At 40.5% G+C, this 27,146-nt stretch overlaps 1 protein-coding gene across 2 annotated transcripts in view; it reads left to right on the top strand.

Moving 5' to 3' along the window:
* Positions 1 to 27,146, top strand: part of LOC121330915 (ankyrin repeat and fibronectin type-III domain-containing protein 1-like) — a 263,569-nt gene that overhangs the window by 200,580 nt on the left and 35,843 nt on the right. For both annotated transcript variants that reach the window (XM_041277886.1, XM_041277885.1), the window contains one exon: positions 26,548 to 26,749. In XM_041277886.1, the coding sequence (XP_041133820.1) occupies positions 26,548 to 26,749 (202 nt within the window). The remainder of the gene's footprint in view (positions 1 to 26,547; positions 26,750 to 27,146) is intronic.

Here is a 27,146-nt window from a genome sequence, read left to right as displayed (position 1 = left end):
AAAGTTAAAAAAAAAAAAAAAAAAAAAAAAAAAAAATGAACAAAAATAGTGGAGTGGAGAAAATAAATTGTGCTTTTTGGCCAAAAAACCAAAGCAATTTTGCTGCACAAACAGAACCTTACTGAACTACTTCTTTTTTGCTTTTATTACTCAAAAAGCTGTAGAGAATAAACATAAACTGAGTAATGTTAACCTGCAAACAAATATTTGGGTTCCCTTTTTTTCACTGAACATTGAGTCCATCATCAACAGGCTTTCTTCAAACTGGATAGCACCTCTTCTTCGATTTCTGTATAATCATGGTAGCTTCAACCACCAAGTTTTCTTTTTGTACGTTTGAAACATTTCTACCTTCTCTGCAATCTAATGCCCAGCTATGAGGATTTCCTAGTCTGAAATTCTTATCGCAAGATTCAATGTTAACACCCTCACATGATCAGTGACGAGATGAGAATCACATGCTATACGGTAAAGCAGTATGTGGGATGGTAACGTTGGTACATATATTATCAAGGATATTAATAATTGTATTCTCCTTGATACATATGCAGAACTATTTCTGCCCAGAGTTACTTCAAAGAAGTCTCACTACTTGCAGATAACACTGTACAGGTCATTTTCTTGGCCATGGAAAGGACTACTGATTAGAAACAATATGTCCCCAAATCAGTGATTTGTGCAGATTCTGACAATATGGAGCAGATCTGCCTGCAAACTTCCGACTATAATAATTAAATGTATATAATATATGTGAAATGTATTGCACCATTAAAAATATATTTTTAAATATATAATTTTTTCATAAGGGCAAAAAGTGAATTGACAGGTTCTTTTTGGTACTCCCCAAAAGTGACATACTGAGAACTGCTCAAATCCAATGAATATATTTAAAACTATGTGTTCTATTATACTGCAATATATCTTTGATACATATATTGATATACATTGAAATATATTCTAATATATTGATCAAATGTGACATTTCGAAAACTAGGTTGAAATCCTATCATGGCTTCTGGTAGACTTTTGCATTATTAATTTGTAGTTTCTTTGATTACATGATATTAAATGAAATATGTAAGTTATGTTCATAAATGTTTTTTTTTTTAATTGTCTAAATCCTAAAATTCTAGGTGGTGCTAAACTTTTGGCCTTAGTAAAAGTTCTTCAGAAAATGAAATACACAGTATATACTCATCTAAAGCTAAAAAAATATATGTTTGACATATATCTAATATATTTTTACAAAACAAAAATATATTGGAAAATATATAATGTTGAATGTATTATTAATATAATTGAGAAAGGATAAATGTATCGGAATATAACTATAAGGTTATTTATATTGTATTTGTATAATATATTGTATTAAAAATTATATTCAATAGTATAAATATATTCCAATATATTTATAATAATATATAATATATTATATAACTATATATAATCTGATTTTGTCACAGAGGCCACAGAGGTCACGGAAATCATGACAATTGTGAATTTGAACAAAACTCTGTGAAATCTTGGAAATGAATGTAGAAACTCGTTTGGTTCGACACTTTGTTTATTTCTTTTAAAAAATGCAGTATGTCATGCCCTGAAAATACAAGCGTGTGAGTATCTGTAATTTGTTTGGTTGTGTATGAAAGCAGCGTTTACGTGTATGTAGGTCAGCGAATGAGATTTGTATTTTGCAGCTAAATAAATACTTTGTGAGGCGAGAGTGTATTAAATGGAATGTCCAGACAGTAATTTATGTGTACAGAAACAAAATAATTTATTTTTATTATCTATACACAACAAAATAATTAAATTACAAAAGAAAACAAAACGGCGTGAGGGAAGGAGTGCAGGGGTGAAATCCAAAACAGATCGTGAGAACTCGTCTTTAATCGTTTTCGTGGCGAACCATACATAAACAAAAAAAAGACAAAAGAAATGTTAGTGTTTTCAAAAAATCCTGTTGCACCAAACTAGTCTCTCCCTCCACCCGTTACTCCTCCTATTTTACTTTCGGACCAACCCCGAACACAGTAGTACGTTCCCTTTAGTATGCAACGTCCCACCTCTGTAGTCAGTGGAACACCAATCCCCAACCGACACGTGTCCTTATCATTCACTTGACTCCAGTGGCTGGAATTTACATACTCGTACTTCCGCCCCTCACCAAGGTGCCGCCCCTCAAAAAGATGAGTTTTGCCATGGTCACGAGATCTTGGTAAGGGAAGTCCCGAGTTGGTTTGATGCCACCTGCTGTCTGGAGGCTGAATCACAGACCGAAATCCCTTTGACTCATCACATACTTGCTTTCTCTAAAACTAAACATTGCTAAACAAAATACTTCAAACTGCCTTTGAATATCTTTTTTTATTTATTTCCTGCAAACTAGCTAAAACGAGAGGTTTATTTGTTTTGTCGTCTTTTTTTCTGATCTTTGTGATGCACGGTGGACATGGTGCCTGCCTGTGTGATTTGACTTTTCAACTCTGTGTATTTTTGTTTGTTTTTATTTTTAAAGAGGGCGTGCTCTGTACACTACTCGGAAACAATCAGTTTAAATGTCTTGTTCTTATTATTGAAGAATATATACTGTTTAATTTTGAACACGAGAATAAAAACAATTATTTGACTTGCTGATTTATATATATATATATATATATATATATATATATATATATATATATATATATATATATATATATATATATATATACACACACATTTACACCGGACGTGTACAGAGAAATAGAAACACAGTTTATTTCAGACCCCGTCTGTTTCACTATGCAGCTGGTGTGAAAGCCTGCATTGTACAGTACTTCTAAAAAATAAAAAAAAAAAGAATATTCTGTTGATGTGAAAGGACCTTTAAGTTGTGTACTCCTAAAGTAACATTTAAACTTGCCAGCAGTTAAAAGCAATAGTCTTTATATTATTGGTTTTGGTGTACTATTTAAAATCTATTGTGTGTGTTGATCTAGCTAAAACTACATTATTTGGTGACCTTTCTATGACCTTTAGTTTTTTTGTGCAACTCGCCCGTGAAATGTACAAAAAAAAATCTCAGTGCCAAAATCGGATTCTTAGCTATTAATAATAATAGAATAGAAAAAACTGAGATAGGTCTGGGGGGAGGGACTGTATGATGTCACAGAGAGTTAAAGAAAGGAGGAAGTGTTGCTGAAAGGCAAGATGTTCTATTCGAGAGAGATCCCAGAAAGCATGTCAGCCCCGGGGACTTTAACATCCCACCCCAGATTTATGAGCCCAACTGTTTACTCTTTCCATAATAACATTTTCCATGTTGCCTTATGAGATAGTGGTGACTTGCAGGGAGAGATTGTGGTGGCCACACACATATTTAGTTGGTTAATGTGTGCTAGATTGTTTCAGTATTAATATCTGGCAATCTTCTGTATAATAAAAAATAACACACACACAAGAGAACAAATAATATGTTTAAATTAAAACCTGCTTTGAAAAATCAGGGAAATACTCTTGGGGACTGAGTGTAAAGTATTTTTGGATGGTTGTCTGTGTGTGGTTTGTACACTCAGGGTGCCAGTCTTTTCATGGTTTCGCAGTACACTTTAGGCTCCTTAGATCATTCCTAGGTACTGGACATTGTAAAGTCAGTTTCTGTGCTTTTCTAGAACCTGGTGACAGAAATATACAGATGTAATATAAACGTATTTGTCTATTTTGTCTATTTGGTTTTACTGGAGTTTAATAAGACAAACCTGAGCTTGTTACCTGTACGCGCACTGTGGCTCATCAAGCTGGTAATAAAACCTGGAATGGATGAAACTGCTATTCAGTAAGAGTCTTATTTCCATCTGTACTAAGTACAACTCACATGTGCAGTTTTTAAAGAACAAGTTACAGCAAATGTGTATTTTCATTTGTTGTTAATTAATACTGATTAACTGGTACAATGCTAGGGTTAAAGGGCTATGTGCATGTCTTACACTTGGGAAGTGTGCTACTGTTTCACAATTAAATGTTGGGAGGTTTTGGGATAATTTCACTCCTTCTGTTGAGTATTCCTTGGAAGACTAACAACCTGTGAAACGGTTCCCTTTCAAATACGAAATGTAACCATTACCATAACCAGACCCTGAAACCTGAATATTATTTCTGAACTTTGTGAACTGTAATTGTTGTTATTGTTTTTCTGTGGAGAAATATTTTTCTTGTTTAGTTATTTTAATTTTATTTACAGAAACATGCCCACAGCTGCTGGGCTAAGTAGAAATGCGCTAGACCAACTTCGGATTGAGATTGCTTGCAGTCTTATTCCACAGTATCTCGCTGCCATTTTGGTGAGTGCTTTGCATCACCATTACAAAGGCTGTTAGTACCTCCAACGTAGGCTTCCCTCAGTCTCGTGTGGGTACTGACTGTGTGGTTTTGCCAGTAGCTTGTACAGGTGCAACAGCTGTTGCAGTCAGTCAGGCCAGACGACTGGTTCACCACGGTGGAACCTGAAAGATGTCTATTTCCACATCCTTATAAAACCAGCGCACAGGATGTACCTGCGGTTCGATATTCAGTGAACTGCATTTGAATTCTGTGTCTTTCCATTTGGCCTCTCTCTAGGTCGCTGTGCCTTCTTAAAGTGCGTGGAAGCTGTCATGGCCCTGTTGAGAGTCAGCTGTAATCAGAGTGCTTAGTTATTTGGACAATGGGCTCATCTCCAGCACAGGTATAGGCCCACATGGAACTTGTCACCAGCCACCTTCAATGATTGTGCTTTACAGTGAATCATGTGAAGAGCCAGCTCACACCTTCTCAGACAGCCTCCTATCTAGGAATGTGCTTGGACAGGTCCATGATGTCCACTCTGTCAGACCGCAGAGTGCAGAGAATGCTGCCTGTTTGGCGTTCTTTCAGCTCAACAGAGCACTCACGGTAGTGACATTCCAGAAACTTCTGGGCTTGATGGCAGAAGCTTCCCAAACTTCCCCTGCACATGTGTTCGCTGTAGGCCTAGTTTAACAGCAGGTTTTTTCAGCCTGCGTTGAACCGCGACCGCCTGTTGACAGTGTCGATGGTGGAAATAGCCGTCCCATCTACGCCTCTGCGTATCGCTGGGCGTTGTCACTAAAAGGGAGGTTGTCACCATGGACACATCGAGCCTGGGCTGGGGCGCTGTGTGGAATGGCAAAAGTGTGCAAGATGTTCTGGAACCCCCTCTTGTTTTAGAGCTGCAGGCAGTTTATTTAGCCTCATAGCATTTTTTGTAGACGGTTTGGGGGGGGAGAAATGTGCTTGTCCGTACAGACAAGGCAACAGTGGTGGCTTACATCAACCATGAGGGCGGCCAAAGGTCACCCAGTCTCCATCACATTGCCCACAAGCTTTTGCTCTGGGCACACGAGAACAGTATATCTGATAAACTGGGCGAAGGACCTCCTCTTAAGGAGAATTCCCAGTGTCTGAGAGTGGAGGCTCACCCCAAGGTGGTGACCCTTATTTGGGAGAGGATAGGGAGAGTAGAGGTAGATCTCTTTGCCTCCAAGGAATCAACCCACTCCCCCTTCTGGTTCTCCATAATGGGAAGCGGAGACCTTGCTGGCGGTTGATGCCTTGGCACACCAATGGCTCAGGCAGGACCTGGCCAAGGTGCTCCTAGTAGCCCCTTATTGGCCCAGTAGACTGGTTTTAGAAGACTGCCCAAGTGCCACGACCTGCTCAGTCACCTTATGTCACCCCAACCCATCAAGCCTGCAGCTCTGGGTCTGGCCCCCTGAACGACTGAAATTGAGCCATCTGGGTCTGTCCAATAGGGTTATTGACACACTGCAAAATGCCAGAGCAGCGTCCTCACGTTCTTTCAGATGTTGTGTCTGCCTCGTGGTTTGGACACCACGACTTGTCCAATGGCAATAATACTGCAATTTTTGCAGGACCTTTTTGATGAGGGGATCCCCCTCTACATTAAAGGTCGATCTGGCAGCCATTTTAGCTTGCCGTGGCAAAATTGACTCGGTTTACCCAGGAGCTCAAGCTTCCTGGTGGGACAGTTTTTGAAAGGGGCTTCAGCCGCCTATGAAGGACATTGTTCCTCACTGGATGTTAAATGTGATGCTCAGAGCACTCATAAAGGCTCCATTTGAGCCCATGCATTGAGCTGAGCTGAAATATTTATCACTCATAGCGGCTGTTTGCTTCATCTCCACAAAGCAGGTGAGTGAGATGCAGGCATTCTCAATTGCGAAAGCCTGCTTAACAAAGGTTACGCTCCATACCAATCCTGCTTTTTTGCCAAGGACTATCTTGGCATTTCATTTCAACCAGTCTGCAGAATTGGAGGCCGAGTGAAAGTTGTTTTGTACAAGACGTTGAATAAAAAGGTGTTCATGTGAAAATGGCTTTATCCTTCACTTTGTTCATTGGAACACAAACTTAGCATTAACCGTTGTATACCGTAATTACGATATTTGCGACGTAGCAATGTAGCATAATGGGAACGGTGAGACAAACAAGGCTTTCAGTGTCTCTCTGGGAGGAGGAAGGACTGAGGCTGTCTGTATCTTCCTGGGTATGAAGGAGAGGAGTCTGTGTGTGTATGTGTGGAGCCTTCGAGCGTGTGACTCGAGTCTAGGATTCCTGCAAGCCTCGGAGCCTGCCAAGATTCCCCAGGAAAGGTTTACAAAGTAACTTGCAGCCAGTACTCGGGTTACTGAGGGAAGCCTTTAGTCAGCAATACAGCAAGCGAGGAGGCCAGCTAGCACCGTTCAGCATTTTAGAACACAATCTGTGAGTGTCTATGGGGAATGCACTGTGCTATAACCACTAGAACACACTGCATCCCTCACTCCCTGTTAATAAGCTCTAATCACTAAGCCACACTGCTTCCCTCTGCCAATCTCTCAACTTTATTCACTAGGCCATACTGCTTCCCTACTTCCAAGTCCTGTCTTAAGTGACAGAGTTACAGCTTTATAATACAGTGTCTCTTCTGTGAGGGTATGTTTTGGCCCGAGTGCAGATAAACCCTGCTGTAAGTGCTGTTAAATGAGTCTTTGACAGTCCTGCTCTCCCTGTCTGTTGTCATGCTGCTTGGCGGCAGAGGCCCGGCTCTGAGCCCTCCCCATGCTGAGTTTCAGTGGCTTCATATGGTTGCCGACGCCTGTCTCACTGTGGGCCTGTCCCCATGGAGACCTCTTTCTGTTTGATCAAGCCAAAGAGAGATTTACCTACCCCCTCCTGACAGGTGGCAAGCCTAGCCCATAGAGCACTGCTGATGGCATTCTATAGTCTACTACCACCTTTTGACTATTTCCAGTGTCTAATTGGGGCTTGGACTTTTGAGTTTGGATTATACTGTACATTTTGTCATCAACTTGATGCTCCACTGGATATAGTGGAGGTATGCATTAATGTGTCACAGTTGATATATTTGCGTATATGGGGAACTGCTTGACCAGAGGTGTAGTGGCAAGTACTGGTGCTGTGCTAAAGTCAATAATGGCAGTAACATTATATTACTTCATTTTATGTTTAATTTAAAATTAAATTAAATACCAACTAAGTAAAAAAAAAAAAATACACACATTAACTTATATGTCCTACTATAGCATTTGAAGATTAAATAAACAAAAATCAGTTATTTGAATAATAACAGTACACTTAACATTGTTTTCACTTAAATTGGTGTTTCTTTTTTCCCCCTAAGAAATCCAGTTATTTATAATCAAACAATATGCTATGAAGAATTGCTAAAACATTCAGTTTTTACTTGCTTATTATATACCCCAGCGTACATAGAGAACAGTTGCCAAAAAAAAAACATGTACATTTACGCTGTAAAGGGATTTTTCTATTTATTAGACTGAGGAACTGCTTTGTTTTGGGTTTACAGCACCCTCAAAGTAAATTCTATCCAGTTTTTACCTTTCATTTATATTTCTGTGCTTTTTACTAATTTACTATTTGCATTTTATCAAAATATTGACAGTCATTAATACCTGGTATACAGTCTCAGATTGTATTGTTTACATTGTCATTGCTCACACTGCTCTTAAGTACAAAGTCTTAAAAGTGTTGCCACAGAGGTTTGGAACTGCTATTTATGTTCATTTCTTGTGCTGTGCAATTTCTTCGCCATTCTGGTGACAGCGAAACTCTCTGACTTTGGAAAGATTGCAGGTCAGATAAGCGCCTATAACAGTACAGCCCAGCTTACCACCAAGGATTGGATAAAGTCCTTTTTTATCTTCCCAATTTGCAGCTCGCGGTTTCAGGTGTATTGGAACCCACTGCATTCCCTTGTTCCAGTAGTCGACTCACCCAGTGCACCAGGACATCTGTTGCTGCAATCAACAAATAAAATTGTCTGTCATTTAAAACATCACTACCAGATGCTTTTAAATGACAGATAATTAAACCAGTCCAAACTGTACAGTACCTTGCCCTTGCCAGTCTGTCCTCTGTGACTGAGGCATATCCAGTGGGAGCTGTCACAGGGTGCCAGGAAACACTGACTGTGAGATAGGTTGTTATATGGGTAGTGCTTAATATTAGGCTAATGATTATGCTCTTGAGGATTGTAAGTTGCACCCTGGATCCAGTGGCGGAGCTGCGCCGCATCACAAAAAAACAAAAGCAGAGCTCTGGCCCACTCTGGCTCCACTACACCCCTACATGTGTCCAATTATCATGAAATTTAGAACCTTAGAACCTTGTTTAGCACAAGTTATATAATGTATTTTATATAATAATTAAGAATGTAAAGAATATGCTGTAAAGAAAGCGACTATGTAAAACAAAGAAATGTATTAAAAGCAAATCTTAAAAAAAAAAGATACAAAGAAAGAACTATAGAGAGGGAGTTAAGAAAAGTGGACAAACTATAAAGATATGATCTACTAGATTATAAAAATAGAGATAAAAAGGTCAAAAGAGTCTCATTAGTAATGACTTATTCTAAACTTTTGCCCAATATTTCTAAGATAGCTTGGAAACATTTGCGGATTCTACATAATTCAGAAACATTTAAAAAAACTATTTCTTAAGGTCCCATTTAAAAGAGAAGCTAATTTAGGTGATATTTTAGTTCACAGTAAACATAAAAGAATAATTGACAGAATAGGTTCTACAAATACTCGCACTAGTACATGTAAAGTGTGTAAATATATGGACAAAAGTAAGAATATAATTAAACGTAAGAACAACACATACCCACCAGAAACTAATACCTACTGTAAAAAAAAAAAAAAAAAGCAATGTTGTTTATGGGATAGCCTGTAAAAAATTGTGATGAAATAAAATATGTTGGAGAGACTAGAACAACTTTATATAAAATAATTCAGAACCACCTTTCATTAATTAGAAATAAAAAAAAAATAATGAACCAATAGTACAAAAAGAGGATACAAAGAAAGAACTATAGAGAGGGAGTTAAGAAAAGTGCATAAACTAAAAAGAGATGATTTACTAGATTATACAAATAGAGATAAAAAAGTCAAAAGAGCTTCCTCCCAAGCTTCAGTTTTTTAGCGGACTGAAGCAGATTCTCTTGCAGTATTTTCCTGTATGTTGCTCCATCCATTCTTCCTTCAATTGTAACAAGATGCCCAGTCCCTGCTGATGAGAAGCATCCCCACAGCATGATGCTGCCACCACCATACTTCACTGTAGGGATGATGTGTCTTGAGGCATGGACAGTGTTAGGTTTGCGCCACACATAGCGCTTTGAGTTTTGGCCAAAAAGCTCTATCTTGGTCTCATCTAACCATAAAACCTTTTCCCACATCGCAGCTGGGTCACTCTCATGCTTTCTGGCAAACTCCAGACGTGCTTTCAGATGGTACTTTTTGAGTAACGGCTTCTTTCTTGCCACCCTCCCAGACAGGCCAGTTTTATGCAGAGCTCTTGATATGGTTGACTGGTGCACCATTACTCCACTCCCAGCCACTGAACTCTGTAGCTCCTTCAGTCATTGTTGGCCTCTCTCACAAGTCTCCTTCTTGCTTGAGCTCTGAGTTTTGAGGGACGGCCTTTTCTTGGCAGTGCCTGGGTGGTGTGATGCAGCTTCCACTTCCTGATTATTGATCCAACTGTGCTCACTGGGATATCCAAACCCTTGGATATTATTTTGTACCCTTTCCCTAATCTATGCATTTGTATTACTTTTTCTCTAACTTCTGTAGAATGCTCTTTGGTCTTCATTTTCCTTCAGATTCACAGCCTTACCAATGATCCTTCAACAGTGGGGTTTTTATCTAGAAAATGTGACAGCAACTTTAATGGTTCACAGGTGGAGGCCAATGGTAAGGTAATTGTGTCCTCGTTAGGGCAATTTCTTTCATCGGTGCAAACTGGGAGCTTCCACAGCACAGGGGTTAAATACTTATGCAAGCAAGATATTTCAGTTTTTTATTTTTCTTAAAAATATTTCCCAACATAAAACCAGTGTCACCTTACAATAATTGATTCTGAGCTTCAGTGTTGAAAAATAAAATATCAAACAGAATGAAATTTCAATGTACCATTTGTAATTCAGTAATATGAGAGAATTGGTCAGGGGTCTGAATACTTTTGCAAGGCACTGTGTGCGTGCGTATATATATATATATATATATATATATATATATATATATATATATATATATATATATATATATATATATATATATTATGTGTGTACACATATATCTATATAGACCCCGTATACCTACGTCCAACGGGTTCATCGTCTGTCTTTGTACAGTTTTGGATATATCCCAACACTGAATTATTACTCTAATTTTGAGTGGACTATGATAGTGGATGTATTTTTGTGACATACAGTGCTGAATTAGTGAGGTTTAGTTTGAATTAGAAAAGTATTCACGGTAGCCTTGTTGCGAAATAATAGAATTTGGAAGTTATATTCACAAATTGATTAGGAAGCACTATACTTATTTTACCCTGAAGACCAGTATATTCTAGTTTTCTCAACCTATAATTGATTTACACTGTTTTGTGAACCAGAGTTCAGACTGCAGGGGAAACAGAATCCCAGGATGAAACGGATTCTCTGTGGCCTTTTACTGCAATAAGAAAGGTCAGCTTGTTTAATCCTAACCTGTGTGTGTTCTCTCAGTCATTATTTACCCACTGTGCACTGTGTGTTGCATATATAAGCACCTCCGGAGCTTCTCCTGTAGAATACTGGGCTTTCTTCACCTTTTCTGCCAGGAAACTAAAGGTCACGTCGTTAGAAGAATGATTTCCTTTTAAAACTATATTTTATTGCCAAGCTTCTGGGAAATGTTAAAAGAGCTTTGCAAATACAAGCGAATCAAATCCAGGTGGTTGTAAAGAGGAAGAAAGAGGAACATTTCACCTCAGTAGCAGTGGTGCTGATCAGGTTGTTTTGATTATCTTTAGATACTGTCAGAAACGTGATTAGCGATTGTTTGGAACCTCACAACTTTCATCTGCCTCTCAGAAAGCTGCATTTCAGGGCACTACTGCAGTGATCGCAGGATTCTCAGACAGAATATCCATCTTTCACAAAAGCGAATATCCAGCTTTCACAAAAGCAAAATATTGAAAAGATAAATAAACCTGCAACTTTTAAATATTCAAACAACAAAAAAGCCACTGTTGATCAGTTTCTGGGCAGTACTCGGGGCGACCTTTGTAGTTGTTTGTATGGTAGCTCTTACCTTCACAAAGAAGTCAACTTCTAGACTGCCTCTACATGGTTCTGTCCCTTAATCATTTTTCAATGCAATATGACCCAAAAAATGATACTGTGATAAACAAGTATTTCCCAGTTCTACAGTCTGTATATGAAACAGACCCAAAGAATGCCACAGAAAAAAAAAGGTCTGTCAGTCACTTCTAATAAAAGGGACTCTGGAGTCTCACAGATGCTGTATGGCATGTCTAGTTCTCTGGGAAATGGTTAACATTGTATCTTCCCCAGAGGAGAAGCTAAGCCTGCCTTCTGCTGTGTTGACTGTTAGCTAGTCCCTACCAGAGGCAGGGACGTTGCCTGTGGCCTTGACTGTGTGTTGTGGAGTTTGTTGCGTTCTCATGCCAACCCCAATGTGTCTGTTGCCTAGGGTCATGGGGCTAACATTTCTCCCTGTTTCCTATAAGCAGTTAAGACCTGACAGAGAAAGTATGTGGATCCCAGTAACACTGGCGACCCCCCCCCCCCCCCCCCCCCACACACACACACATACACACACACACACACCATCCCTTAGCCTCACTGCTGCCAGTCAGTCTGGTGCCAAGAGTCAAATTTCAGAATTTCCTTTTGCAAGCCACATTTAGGAAGCAGCAATATCCCCATGTCTCTCTGGCCCTCTACCTTCATACCCTCCTCTCTCACCAGTCACTCTCAGTATTTCCTTCCTCCATCACATGACAATTCTATGTATTCTATTGATTGGTATGTCTATCGGCCTGTAAGATATCTGTATAATTGAGGTCAATATACAATAAATATTTATTTTTATAATCTCTCTGTTTATATCTGTCTGTCTATCTGAAATTATAAATCACATATGACAAATCAATCAATCATGGATAAGGATGATTTGTCATAATTCCAGTATATCCTGTCCTGTGTAAATATGTAACCCTGTGCATAGAACGTACAGAACTCAAGTTAAAAAAAACAACAAAAAAAAAGACTTTTTTTCATGTTTAGTTGTAGTTCCTATGTAAGATTGTTCTGTTTTTTGTTTCGCAGCCCAAACTGCACGAGATCACATCTCTAATAACAGAGAGACATCCTATACATGATATATTAACATTTAGTCTATAACATCTATCTATCTATCTATCTATCTATCTATCTATAAGCTTTGTTCTTCAAGATACGTGTTTGCCTAAGTCTCTGTCTATCTTAGTTAAAAACTTGTATTTGTTTTTTTTAAGTGATTGTAGCACTTCTGTTTGCTGTCTCACATGTGCAGTTTTGAAAGAAACACATGTTATAGCAAACACATTTTAATTTTAAATAATCCACATTAGGTTAAAGAAAGCTGTTGGTCTACAGGACTTACTTTCAGGTAGTCTGTTTTAGTGGATACAGTTGATGGAATGACCAAATAGTGCAAGACTACCTGAAAGTAAAGTTTGCAAACAAAGCTTGCTGTTGTATACCAGATATCATTAATTAATCACATTTTGAAGTAAAAATACCTGTTTGATAAAGCATGTGTTTCTTTCAAAAGTGCATAGTAAATGGGAGTGCACATCGAGTAAGATAGGCATAATTAAATTATCTAGCTATCAATCTTAGTAAGGAATATAAATGTCCCTGTATCTTTTCAAATACACATTTTATTCATCTTTAAATCCAGCAATATCAGATTATCGAAACTTCTTTATCACCACATCCCTGCACTGCTGTGTAGTTCATCGTGATTTATGGGAGTTACTGGCAGGTGGCGGCAGACATACTCTTCCAGGAAGTGGGGGCTGATCTGGGGGAGCAGGTTGTCAGCAAATACCTTGCTTAAGGGCCTAGTGCGTGGAGACCATATGTTACATTTAGTAAAAGCTCGATCCCTGGAGAGACGAAATAAAATAGGGATTGCCGGAGTGCTGACAGCTCTGAGGAAAAGAAATGGCATACACTCTGAGAATGCCTGCATAAAAAAGAAAAAAGAAATGCAATAAATCATATTTAGATTTATAGTACAGTTATACAGTATAATTACAGTTTATTTAAATGAATTATGACCCCATGCTGGGATGCATTACACATATTTAGAGAAACACTTAAGATAAAACTTCAAACAACCATTAAAATCCACTTTCTTATTTGTTTTATTGTCATTATTAATTCCCACCCATTGTGCTGAGAATCTTTTAATTTTGGGTTGCCTTTGTTAGCTGTGTGACCTCAACCAAGCTCTAACATGTCTTCTCCCCAAGTACAGCTGGTACACCATTAGTCTGTCCCCATGAAACAGTTTTATAGCCAAAGTTTACCCTCTACAGAAATAACTCAGAAACATCTCCTAAAAGTAATCAAAGCAAAAAAAATGTTGGCTAATTTTCTTCATCAAAAACAATTTTGATGAAGAAAGTTAATGTCTTATAAGACAATTACTCCGATTAGACACCAGCTATTGAGCGACTTGTCAAGCTTTTCAGATTTATCAGCTGCTAGCAACCATTGATGTGCTGAATGGTCTCCATTTATTCATCGATTTTGTAGACTCGCATGTTCACGATACTGCATGGCTGTGGCTGGGAGTGTATGTTCCTAACATGCGTGTTTATTGCTGTACAGCTATATTAACTGGGGAAAACCCAGGCAGGGCTAGTGTAAAGTGGCCTTGTGCTGGAGGTCAAACCTCAGAAACCACACGCAGCAGGTGTGCAGCTGCAGCTACACGAAACCGCACGTTTACAATCTGCAAGGAGCTGCCAATTTGAGTGAAGTGAAAGTGTGCCGTGGGGAAGAGACCTCAGAACAAACCTACTGATTTATAGTGGGAGAAGCTGGCTTACAGGAGAGGAAATGATCTGGAGATTTGGAGGTCCTGACTGCTGCTTCACCACGTGGCACTCGATAACACAAGGACTCCCAATCTGCAACTTTGTGTGTTAATTTGAGGGTGGAGCTTTTAGGGTTACTGTCGATACCTGTAGCTGTGCACATTAAATCGATTGAGTTTCTGTGGTATTTTGGGTTTGCTTTTGTTTATCCATCCTAAGTATAGCTCGTAAATGAGAACTGTTAATCAACAAATCAGTATCTAGCATTGATTTTTTTTTTGCATTTTCAAACAGTCGATATATCTATTAAGTTCTTAAGTAATCGTGCTAATGTGATTTTCGAAATTATGTTGATTTACGAAATAATGTTCATAACGTAACGAGCAGTGCTTCTTGCGTTCTTCTTTTGTTTGCGTGGGAATTTAAAAGCAAATCCGTGTTAACTGTCATAAAACAGCAGGAGTTAATTTGCACCTTGATAAATTAAGTTTTAATTAACGAAAGATTATATAAATCGCCGATGATACAAAGAGAGTGTGTGCAGGACCACGGTTCATTTCTTACAGACTATCTAGATAATTCAATATCTGTAGCTGTGAAAATATTTAATCGTACATACTAAAATACATACAAAAGTAGATGTCAACATAAGAAAATAAATTCCAGCCAAGCCTACACATTTTTAAATCCCCCCACTGTGTATTGCGATGTCACATGTGTCACGATACAGGCAGTGGTCCTGATAAGCAGCTTGCATGATGACCAAATGATCATTTAATGAGGGACTGTTTTCTAAAAGACAACAAAATATATATTGGATCAGGAGAGTATGCATTCATACCAACTATAAAACATATATTCTTCATTAAAGAACCTTGTGCTTTTGCTCTCATGTCACAGTACATACCTCTATCACGATACAATATATTAGAAAAGAAGGTATCACAATTAATTTATATTTACAGTCAGACCTCTGTCTAAGATATCTGGTTGTAAAAAGGCGCTTTGGCAAGCTGTTATGGTTTTAAGTGTGCACTAAACATCTATTTGTTATCTAACAGAGGGTGCGCTTGGAATTTCACTCAGAGCGCAGTTGAATTATGAGCGAGGCCATGTGTTCATTTTCTGAGTACGAGGTGTTTGATGTAGCTTGCCTGTGTTCTTTCAGTGCCCCCCCCCCCCCCAAAAGGCTGGCAGCTTTGTTCTCAGCAGTCACTTCCTGCATAAATACTTTAAAAAAGGAATAAATAAATACACGCATGGATTCCCGACCCTACTAATGACATTTCAGTTTTCGTTTTAGTAAATAGATTGGACTCTACATGACAGATGTAATACAGCGGAAGCGCACATAATGTTCGTATTTCACATTTACCTGTTTCCATGTATCTAAAGAATGGCTTTTACAATTGTTATGCACGTCTTAGGATTCCTGTGGTGTGCAGGATGAGTCAAATAGTCACAGGTTCATGTCCTAGCTGTGCGTTGTTTGCTGACACCTGCAGGGCTGGCCTTTGACCTTCCGGGGCCTGTAGTTCACCGACATCCACTGTCGAGCTCCTGGGTGCAAAGAGGCATGGCATGGGTATCAGGAGATGCCCACTAACCTTCTGTTGTTGGGAGTTGCAGTGAAGGAGGGTAATTGAACAATCTAAATTGGGTGGGAAAAGAGGTTTTTAATCCCTGGCATATTTTTTTTTATCTGAATAGATAGCTAGCTCCTGCAGCCAAACACCCACCCGCCTAGAGATAGGTAGAGTGACCAGACATCCCGGTTTAGCTGGGACAGTCCCGGTTTTCCATCAAAGGTCCCGGTGTCCCAACATTGTTCTCAAAGTCTTTTTAAAAAGTCCCAGTTTTCAGCCACTTCCTTTAACACGACACACTCTAAATACATTTAGTCAAAATAATGTAAACAGCCGCTTTCTATATAGCTTTGTTCATGGTACATGCAGTGAAAACAAAATAACATTTTAAAAAAGGTAGTAGGGTAATCAAGATTATTTTCTTATAAAGTAATTAACACAGACATATGTGGTTATTCTTGAGTTCGCCATGCTTTTTCGTTTAGTTTATATTCAATATGAATCTACAATTGTGTGTAATACGGTAATTTCATAGCTGTTCAGTTATGGCTGGATTTAGCCCAGACACCAGGCAGAGCAATGAGGTTGCAAGCACCTGAATCCAGCAGGTTAAACCACATCAACAATTTTGGTGTTACCATGTGTTCTAGTTCTAGTCGAGACGTGCTCAAGCCAGAGTTTTTTTGTTTTTTTAAAACCTGTTAAGAAGTTGTTAGAGGTTATTTGACCTATGTTATATATAGTTCATTGGGGATATATGGGGGTGGGGCAGAGTTCTGTAGGTAGCTATTAAAACTGTTGGAGTTGGCGGGATAATTAAAAACAAAACAAAAAAAAGGTTCAGGAAAAATGAAAGACAAAGTACATGTTTTAAAAAGGCGCAAACAAAAAAATGACTCCCGTATAAACTTACGTGTTGTGAATGAAAGTATGTATTGACTTTTGACTGTGAGAAGCTGTGGTCGGATAAATTTGAAATGTTGATCTCAAATTACACACAATTAAGACACGATGCAACCCAGTACAGTACTAGTTTTTTTTGTTGTTTTTTTTCCATGCAGATCACGCTTGTGATAATATCTTTTGTTAGTAATAATATTTGTAGTAAGTGATATTATTTTATAATGCAAGCAATGATAGCAATGTTTATTATTTTGATAATACCACCCCAGAATGGAAAGAGTGTCGGTACCAGCTTTATATAACTGTTAGGTAACGGATCATTTATTTACTTTGAAGTACTATTTAAATGTAATAAATATATTGCTAGATTCGTATGTGTGCTTATTCGCTGGAGGGAATGTTTCAGTCTGGCATCTGCCTGCAAAACAAAGGACATCACTGCACAGCAGTACATGCCAGAACTTCCCTGAAAGAGAAGATGGCATCCAAACATCGTTTATGGGATATACACCTGCCTATTGGTAGGTGTCACTGAGCTGTTACCTATCAAAGCTGCCGATAGGCCCCCCTTCCCTCGATGACCTCCTCGGTCCCGCCTACCGAGGGAATAAAACAGTCATGCAGGGAAGGATCGACCTCTTTTCACGACAAAACCATAATGACGACCAACGTAACCTTGTGGTTGGTGGCCATCTTCTCTTTGAGGGAACCAGGTTTACAGTAGGCAAACTAACGTTCCTTTTCAATTCGAAGATGGCCACCAAATATCGTTTATGGGAAAACAAATACCAGAGCCATCGCGAGGGATTGAAGAATGGCAGGACACGAGGTCAGTGGTGCGAGCGTGCAACCTCAAGGACCCAGGTGCCCATTGAAGGCAATGAGGGATCTATCACATTAAGGCGATAGAACCTGGAAAAAGTATGCGCCATAGCCCAGCTAGCCACTTAAAAATCTCAGCCATGGAGGCACCTCTAAAGAGGGCCCATGACGTAGCCACACCTGTCGGAATGTGCGGCTACCCGCCCAGATGGGGGTAAGCCAGAACCATCATACACAGTCGAGACTGTTGGCAATCCAATGCGACAGTCGCTGCTTCGAAAGGGGCTGTCCCAGGGTCTGTGTCCTGTGGCAGACAAAGAGCTAGTCAGAATGACGCAACGCTCGCGTCCTAGCCACGTAGCATCTCAATGCCTGAACCGTGCAGAGGAAATTCAACTTCCTATCCTCCTCCAAAGTAAACGGTTGTGGGTGAAAGGACTTCAGTTCCACAGACTGATTAATGTGGAAGGTTGTGACCACCTTGGGGAGGAAAGCAGGGTTTTCACGCAGTGACACTCTGCTTCCATCATCCCAAGTACGCATGCAGGAGTTATGCACAGACAGTGCCTACAGCTCACTAACCCACTTCGCGGAGGTGATAGCCAAGAGGAAGGCTGTCTTCATAGATACTTTAACTCAGTGGAGTATATAGGCTCAAACGGGGCCTGCATGAGAGCCTCCAGTACAATCTCAAGGCTCCGTTCGGGGAGAGCAGCCCTCCTAGGAGAGCGCAACCGCCGAGCGCCTCTGAGAAACCGGGTAGCCAGAAAATGCGAGCCCGGGGACAGTGAGTCAACAGGGGCATGGTGAGCAGAAATAGCCGCTAGGTATACCTTCAGTGTGGAAGGTGATCTACCAGCCTCAAGCAGATCTTGCAGAAACTGCAAGATGACAGGCATGGGACAAGAGCTGGGTGCCAGTGGATATCATACTACATTCTCTTTCTAAACTGAAAGGCAATAAAGAAACACACACACACACACACACAGCAAGGTTGTGAGGGTAAAATAGCAGTCACCATGGCAGCGTGTGTAACTGCTTTTTTTTTAAAAAAAAACAGCACGCCGATAGGCAGGTTGAAACAAGCTGGCGGAAGCCACTCAACAGCGGGGCCAGCAGAGCTGATTCCCGGTGGAGAAACACGCTTGTATTATTTTTATTTTTAAACTGCAAGGCAGTAATGATACGAATACATACACACTACACAGCAAGCTGTGTGGGTAAAAATAAGTTACCACAGCAATGGGGGTAACTGATTCTGTTTTGTTTTTACCAGCCCACCGGTTATGCGAGCTGAAACTAGCCGGCGTATGCAACTCAATAGCGGGGCACAGCAGAGTTGGGTCCCAGTGGATATCATACTACGTTCTCTTTCTAAACTGCATGGCAGTAAAGAAAAAAACACATATACACACACAACAGCAAGGTTGCGAGGGTAAAATAGCAGTCACCACGGCAGCGCGTAACTACTTTTTTTTTTTTTTAATTTTAAACAGTGCGCCGATTAGCCAGGCTGAAACAAGCCTCAACTGCGGAGCTAGCAGAGCTGGGTCACGGTGGAAGAATCACGCTTGTATTATTTTTATTTCTAAACTGCAAAGCAGTGAAATAAAACCACGCATACACGCACACAACAGCAAGCTGTGAGGATAATACAGCAGACACCATGGCAACACGGGTGAACTAAATTATTATTTTTTTTTTTTAACTCAGTCGTTGCCAATTATTATTTTATTTTCTCCCAATTTGAAATGGCCAATTATTATTTATTTATGCTCAGCTCACCGCTACCACCCTTGTGCTGACTTGGAAGCGGCGAAGATGAACACACGATGTTCTCCGAAGCGTGTGCCGTCAGCCGACCGCTTATTTACACTCTGCGCATTCACCATGCAGCCTCCCAGGAGCTACAGTGTAGGAGGACAACGCAGTTCCCAGGAAGCTAACAGGCAAGCCCACAGGCGCCCGGCCAGACACCAGGGGTAGCTGGTGCGTGGTGAGCCACGGATTCCCTGGCCTAAATGTGCACCGCGCGCACTAAGCATGTGCCAACGGGTGCAGTGCGCACCACGTGCACCGAGCACCGTGCGTACCGTGAGCACCGTGTACAATGTGCACTGAGTGCACTAAGCACAGAGCAACAGGTACTGTGCGCACCATGTACACAGAGTACCGTGTGCACCACGTGCACCAAGTACCATGCAGCACCGAGTACTGTGCGAACCGAGTGCACTAAGCATAGGCCAACGGGTGCTGTACGCACCACGGGTGCCGAGCACCATGCGTACTGTGCGAACCGAGTGCACTAAGCACACAGCTTTCAGCATGATGTGCAAGGGAAGTAGCAGCAAGCTCAACACAGCACTTTTTAAGTAATAAAAAGGGCTCAATGCAACACAGATGGTCTTACCTTACCAGCTTGAGAAGCGAAAAGAGGTCGATCCTTCCCTGCATGACGGTTTTATTCCCTCGGTAGGCGGGACCGAGGAGGTCATCGAGGGAAGGGGGGCCTATCAGCAGCTTTGATAGTAAGAGCTCAGTGACACCTACCAATAGGCAGGCTTATATCTCATAAACGATGTTTGGTGTCCATTTTCGAACTGAAAGGGAACATGAGCTAGTCGAGCGTTTACACTTACAGGATCAAATGCTACCGATGCATTTGATCCGGATCAGAAATGGCAGTGTAAATGCGTCTAATATGGCTAGCTAAACTAATTAGTAAGCTGCTTAAAAAAAGAAAATAATGATAAAGAGAGAGAGGATGGCTATTTAAATAACCATTAAATTAGTTTTACCAATTATTTAATAATGCGTCCCCCTAAGCAATCTCCAGCCTTGACTTTTGAGGCCTGTTTCTGTGAGTAATGCCACCCACTAGACTGAGTAATGTCTTTGCTCATGTCTGTGTGCTTGCTTTATGTCTGCGATCTCCCCACTGGCTTTTACTGATCTTCTGAATCTGACACATGCCAGTATTAACAATTTACTGGAATACAGGACACACCTCACTTTGAAATAGCACTTTTGTTTCACTGGTATCGATTGGGTGTTTCATTATAATGAAAAATGTGTGCAATTGATTTTCTGTTTTTAAGTATAATATCAGGGGGAAATACTGTGGACAGTTTTTTTGTATTGTAGTTCACAATGGTACCAGAACATATTGTACAATATAAAATAGCATTAAAACCCTATTATTACTTGAGCACAGAGTTTGTGTCCCTGTGCATTAATTTCTCTTCAAAGGTGCTTCAATAACCCTAAGAGACCTGGTAATTTAACCCCAGGCTCCAGGCCTCAGACACCAACCCCCCCTCCCGCATCATCTCCTCAGTCATGCAGTGTGTTCTTTTGCTAATTTCTAAAGAAAGGGGGCGTCAGCTGATGTGGGGCTATGACAGCTATTTCTGGCTTGTCTGCAGGGTGGTCCAGGCGCCCCGCTGGCCTGAGATGATTCACTGGTTGTTTTACAGTTGGTCGGTGGCCCCTGGAGGATACTGGGTTTCTGAGTAAAGAGTTGAACCCTCAGCTCTAGCCTCTGTGGCCTCCCGACTATGTCATGTGGTGACTGTGGACTCTTTCTTGTGGTTTTTACAGCTCCCCCCCCCCCCCCCCCCCCCCCCCCCAGCACTAGGCTCAACTCTGGGAAGGTGGGGCTAGTTAGTCAGAAGTAGCTCAGAGCTGGGGGAGAGGACCTAAAATAGTGAACATTGATTTGCTTAAATATTATCGGTACTACAAATTACATAAAATGATTGATAAATATATTTATTGCATTAATGTTGATCAAATAAAACCATCTTTGCATTAAGTAAAAAATGATTTTTGCATATTATTTAATTTAATTTATTTTACTTACTACAAATGTATCGATTCTGCAATTATTTATTTATTTATTTATTATTTTATTTATTTGCTATTTTCAGGTACTATGCGTCTTTAAAACAGAATTACACAAGTGGGCCTACATACAATTCAGTACACTTGGAAACAATAAGAATGAGGCAATATTCAAGTACATATGTTAGCTCCATTAAAGGTGAAACAACTTCCATGATAAGTATTACATTTTTGGCCATCACTTGTAGGGAAAATTCCCTTATTGTAGACCCTTGTTCTATCATTTTTCTCAACAAAAGTTGCCAGTGTCCTTAAATTCAGTATGTATGGAATTCCTGAGGCCTTCAATGGGCTGGAGGCAGGGAAGAGGGGAGGGGCAGTGCTTCTGAATGCCAGCAGCTCTGCAGAGCTTTTCAAGATGACATTTACATCAGCAATTTTACAACTGTGGGTAGACCACTGGCTGGGAAGGGAGTTTATTCTAAATAGCCATCAGATTTCTAAGGGTCATGGTCACTAATATGTCCTTAACCCATATTAAGAATGACAGATACTACCGTCACAGGACAGGGGCACTGGACAAGGCCATTTCTAAATATTGTGTTCTAGTATTTAAAAAAAAAAAAAAAAAAACAGAAAAGAAAAGAAAAAAGAATGTGTCCATGTGGCATGGTGTTAGAATCCCCTCCCTGCTTAGATTTGTATGGTGGCCGGGTGCTAATTGATTGATTGATGATCAGTCAGACCTGAGCACGTGCTGTAAAAGAGGAGCTGGGTGTCAGCTCCAGCAGAGTTAGAGGGCAGCGGGTTGTGCTTCCTGTCGTGGCACTGACATACCCTTTGCTTGGGTGCCGATTTATTTAGATTTTGTTGAAGTATTTTATTGTTAATAAAAGTGTGCAGCAAGTGCTTTAAACTTCTACTGTCACTGCTAGCCTTGACCACACGGGTACCCTTCTACAACCTCACACATATTTAATAATACCTTTTATATATTGTACTGGGTAATGTATTTGTAATGTATGATTGTGTATTGTGGCATGCTAGGATGTCATTGTAAATAAGAAGTTGCATCTCAATTGACACTGTCTTCTACATCTTTTAGGGTATTGGGGGGGGTTCTGAAAATGGTCCATGTCATTTCTGGTATTCTGTAGGATCCTGTTGAGCTGTCAGTTTGAAGGGAGGCAGATAACCAGCCTATTATAGACAGCTGTGCGGGGAAATTACTCATTGCAAATTGGTAGTGCAGGCAAAAAGAAATAATCAATCCGGAAAAGTCTAATGACTGCAGCATGACTACAAGAAAAAGGTATAATCAAAAGTGCTAGAGATTTGGCATAATTACTATAAATTAGATTTGAACTCGTTTCAGAAATGTTCTAAGGATTCTTTTCATTAGCAGTTCCAGTGGTTTACAGTATACATACTTAAGGGAACTTAATAAATTCAATGACAAACATTTCAAAGTCTTTTTCTTTGTCTTGAATGGTGAAATTAAGTTTTATTCACATCTTGTAGCACTGGGAGATGTAGGCTCCACCCCCAGAATCTCTTAGTGGTCCTATTAAGAGGAATGTGCTGGTTTTGTATTGGACACTAGTCTTGCAGAGGTGTGAAGGGCACTAGTTACAACAGATCACATAGACAAGTTAAATGGAAAACTTGGAAAATGATATGTGACCCAGGACAGCAAAATGGTCAAAGCGACAGTTCTCCTAGTGGCCCCTTGGTGGCCCAGGAGAAGCTGGTTCTCAACCCTATGCCAGCTCATACAAGACCAGCCCTGGGAGATCCCTCTTCGCTTGGATCTCCTCACTCAGATGAGAGGCACTGTTATGGGCACTTTGCAGAACGCAGAGGCAGATTCCACTTGGCCACTGTACGCATATAAGTGGAAATATTTTCAGAACTGGTGTCTGACTAGAAGCCATGACCCAGTTTCTTGCCCCATGCCAGTTATCTTGCAGTTTCTGCAGGAATTGCTTGATGCTGGTAGGTCACCTTCCACAAAAAAGGTGTATTTAGCAGCTATTTCTGCATGCCATGCCCCGTTCTTCCCGAGTGAAGCCTTGATGTTGTACTGGAGTCTCTCACGAAGGCCCCGTTTGAGCTCATACACTCTCCATAGAGTTTAAGCATCTGTCTATGCCTTCCTCTTGGCTGTCACCTCTGTAGAGTGGGTCAGTGAGCTACAGGCACTGTCTATGCGCAGCTGTTGTATGTGGATTTGGGACGATGGCAGCGGGGTGTCACTGCATACAAACCCTGCTTTGCTCCCCAAGGTGATTGCAGCCTTCCACTTGAATCGGTCTGTGAAACTGGAGTCTTTCCATTCACCTCTGTTTGCTTCGGAGAAGGACAGAAGATTGAACTTCCTCTGCCCAGTGCAGGCGCTGAGATGTTACGTGGGTAGAAGAAGAGCTCTGCGTCATTCTGACCAGCTCTTTGTTTGTCACAGTTTACAGACACTAGGACAGCCCCTCTCCAAACAGCGACTGTCCCACTGGATTGTGGATACAGTCTTTGCGGCGTACGACAGTGCTGGCTTACCTCCATCTGGGAGAGTATCTGTACATTCCACTAGAAGGTTGGCTACATCTTGGACCCTCATCAGAAGGGCCTCACTGAACGATATATGTACAGCGTCTAGCTGGGCTATGCCGCATACATTCTCCAGATTCTACCGCTTGAATGTGCTAGATCCTTCCTTGCTTTCAATAAGGCACGAGGGTCCTTGAGGTTGCATGCTCGCACCGCTAACCTAAGGTTAAGTGGTTCTGTTTTATCCCTCGTAAGCTGCCGTTCTGTCTCCCTCGCGATGGCTCTGGTATACATTTCCCATAAGTAATGTTTTGGTGGTTGTCTTTGAATTGAAAGGGAACATGGGGTTACTTACCGTAACCCTGGTTCCCTGAAAGAGAAAACGACCACCAACCAGTGAGGTCGCATCAGTCGCCCTCACGGCTTTCATGCAAAAAGAGACTTGGCTTCTGTGGAATAACGTTTTTAACCCTTCGGTAGGTGGGACCGAGGGTGTCATACAGGAAGGGATCTATCGGCAGCTCTGGTATAGAGAGCTCAGTGAATACCTACCAATAGGCAGGCATTTCCTATACTAATGTTTTAGTGGTCATCTTCTCTTTCAGTGAACTAGGGTTGCAGTAAGTAACCTAACATTTTCATTGGCTTAAAGCTTTCAAGTGATACCCGGATGTTGTGGATGTGTGGGCGGACATCGATGTTGTGAGTCTGTGAATTGTACAGATTGTAGTCTTTGTTTCAGCTAATTTTGCCAATCTACAGGTCGCTGTTTTTACCAAACTTTCAATTTACAGTATAATAGAGATATTCTTTTACAAAATAAACTTGATACAACGATAACTTAGACTGTTAAGTAAACAAAAAATGTGTACAACTCATTTCGATAGTTAATGATTTCACTCGCTAACTGGGACACCCTGTAAAATCTACATATGCGACTTTGACTGATTTTGCTGTCGGGAGTGGGTCTTCTCCAGAAGTGGTCACGGACAGTGTTCAGTTACGTCTTTCTAATCTCAATGCCTTAGACGATGTAGATTTGGGGCCCTATTCTGATGAAATGAGCGGAAATGCAGTGGTTAAAGTCAATCATGTCTGCCCCGCAGGGAGTGGCTTCTCCAGAAGTGGCGCACTGACAGTGCCCAGACAATCAATGCTGAGCAGGTTGGAGAATCTGCTATCCAGTCAGGGCCGAGCAATCCCTTGGAGACAGAATGCACTTTTGAAGGTAGAAGTGGTGATTATTTCGAGTGGCACTAGCACAGAGCAAGAAAAAACAATGCAAGTCAGAACAGCAAGTGGTAGCACACTCGCCGAGTTCTGTGTCATAATGTGTGGTTTATGTATTCCCTCCCAATGGCCTGTCCTTGTATGTGCTGACTAGGTCCACAAGCGGTACTAAAATCCACAAAATATTTTCTTTGTACCACACTTTTTGTTTCAGTAAACCAGTGTAGCCTAACTATGCTATTTCTTTTGTAATGTATTAATGAAAATAGTAGTACTCCATTTTATCTGAAAAAATAGGTATTTTTTTAATTAGTCTATTGTTTATTATAATATTGTTTAGTTTCTTAGGTTTTGTTGTTTTTTCATCTTAGGTTCTTTTTTTTTTTTTTTACTTTTCTTTCTTTGATTTCCTCTTTGTGGGTCACTATTTAATCCTTTGTGGTCCGTTTATTCAGCGCTTGTCAGGCGCATCAGGCCCAATTTATTTTACATGCGCTATTAAAACTTATTTTTATTTCATCGGTAAAACAGGTTTAAAAAGGCACTGAATTGCAAAAGTACACTCAATACTGCATCTCCAGCTAACTCCCACCCCTTGTTTGCTGTATTTTTCACATACCTCTTTATAGACATGCATACAGATAAATCATCTCCTGATCACTTGTTTTATCACCAGACTCCTCAATAATCATGTAAGGACATTGGAAAAGGACACTGGCTGTTCTGGGGCATTTCTGTGTTGTTATGTTTGTTTATTTTATTAGTTAGTTGTGTATTTCTAAATGTTTATAATTCTTAATTTGCTTTTATATGTCTGCTATGTCTTTCCATCTGACATTTCTCTCCATATCTATTTTTTTCTATTTTCTTTTTTAATTTAAGACTAATTTCTATATGTAATTTTGATAAAATTGTCTGCTAAATAACTAAATAATAATTTAAAAAAAGGATATTTATCAGGCAAGAAAATAAACATTGGGAAAATATAGATGATATGAAATGCTGCACAAAAGAGTTTCAGAAGGGGAAACATCTAAAAACAATCGGATTCTGCCCTCGGAAAATAGTTCCCTTGGAGGGAGCCAATCATGTGTTTGCAAGTGACTGGAAGTACCAAACGCTGTCTTGTTACTCAGCTGTGGTTCACACTCCTCAGGACCACCTCTCCCAAGATGACCCAACAGATGCGAGACCCCCCCCTCGCCCCTTCCAAGAAGGGTTCAGCCCCCTCCTCGCCCAGCGCAGCCCGCCGGCTCTACCGCAACCTGTCAGGGAAGTTCCGCGTGGGTCTCCCTCCCCTCGATGACAGCCTGCTGCCTGGCCGAGGAGACAAAGAGAGGCTGCGCAAGTCCTGCATGGTAAATGAGGAGCTGCTTTCTGATTGTGATGCAAATGGACATTATGTTATTGAAAGTATTGTTGTGTTTTTAAAGTGTTTTTCGTTCTTTATGCAGGTCAAGATTGTTAGAAGTAGAAAACACTTGGAGGCTTTGAATAAATTATTGATGCACATAATGCATCAGAGTAGAAAAATGCAATATGTCTAAGAGTTTTGCACAGCAGTGTGTGTGTGTGTGTACCGCTTTTCCTATTGTGATGAAACTTGCTAAGGATCTTCTTTAGTGCAGAGTATCAGAATCTGGTGTGTAGGTATCCTGTCCACCACCCATTTCAATTAGAGCACCAGCATTTTTACAAGAGGGAACATGATCCTGTAGTCAATAGCAGAAAAAACTGGACGAAGAAGAATACATC

This window comes from Polyodon spathula, chromosome 18, assembly GCF_017654505.1.
Source record: "Polyodon spathula isolate WHYD16114869_AA chromosome 18, ASM1765450v1, whole genome shotgun sequence".
NCBI lineage: Eukaryota > Metazoa > Chordata > Actinopteri > Acipenseriformes > Polyodontidae > Polyodon > Polyodon spathula.
This window is presented reverse-complemented; position numbering and strand designations above follow the sequence as displayed.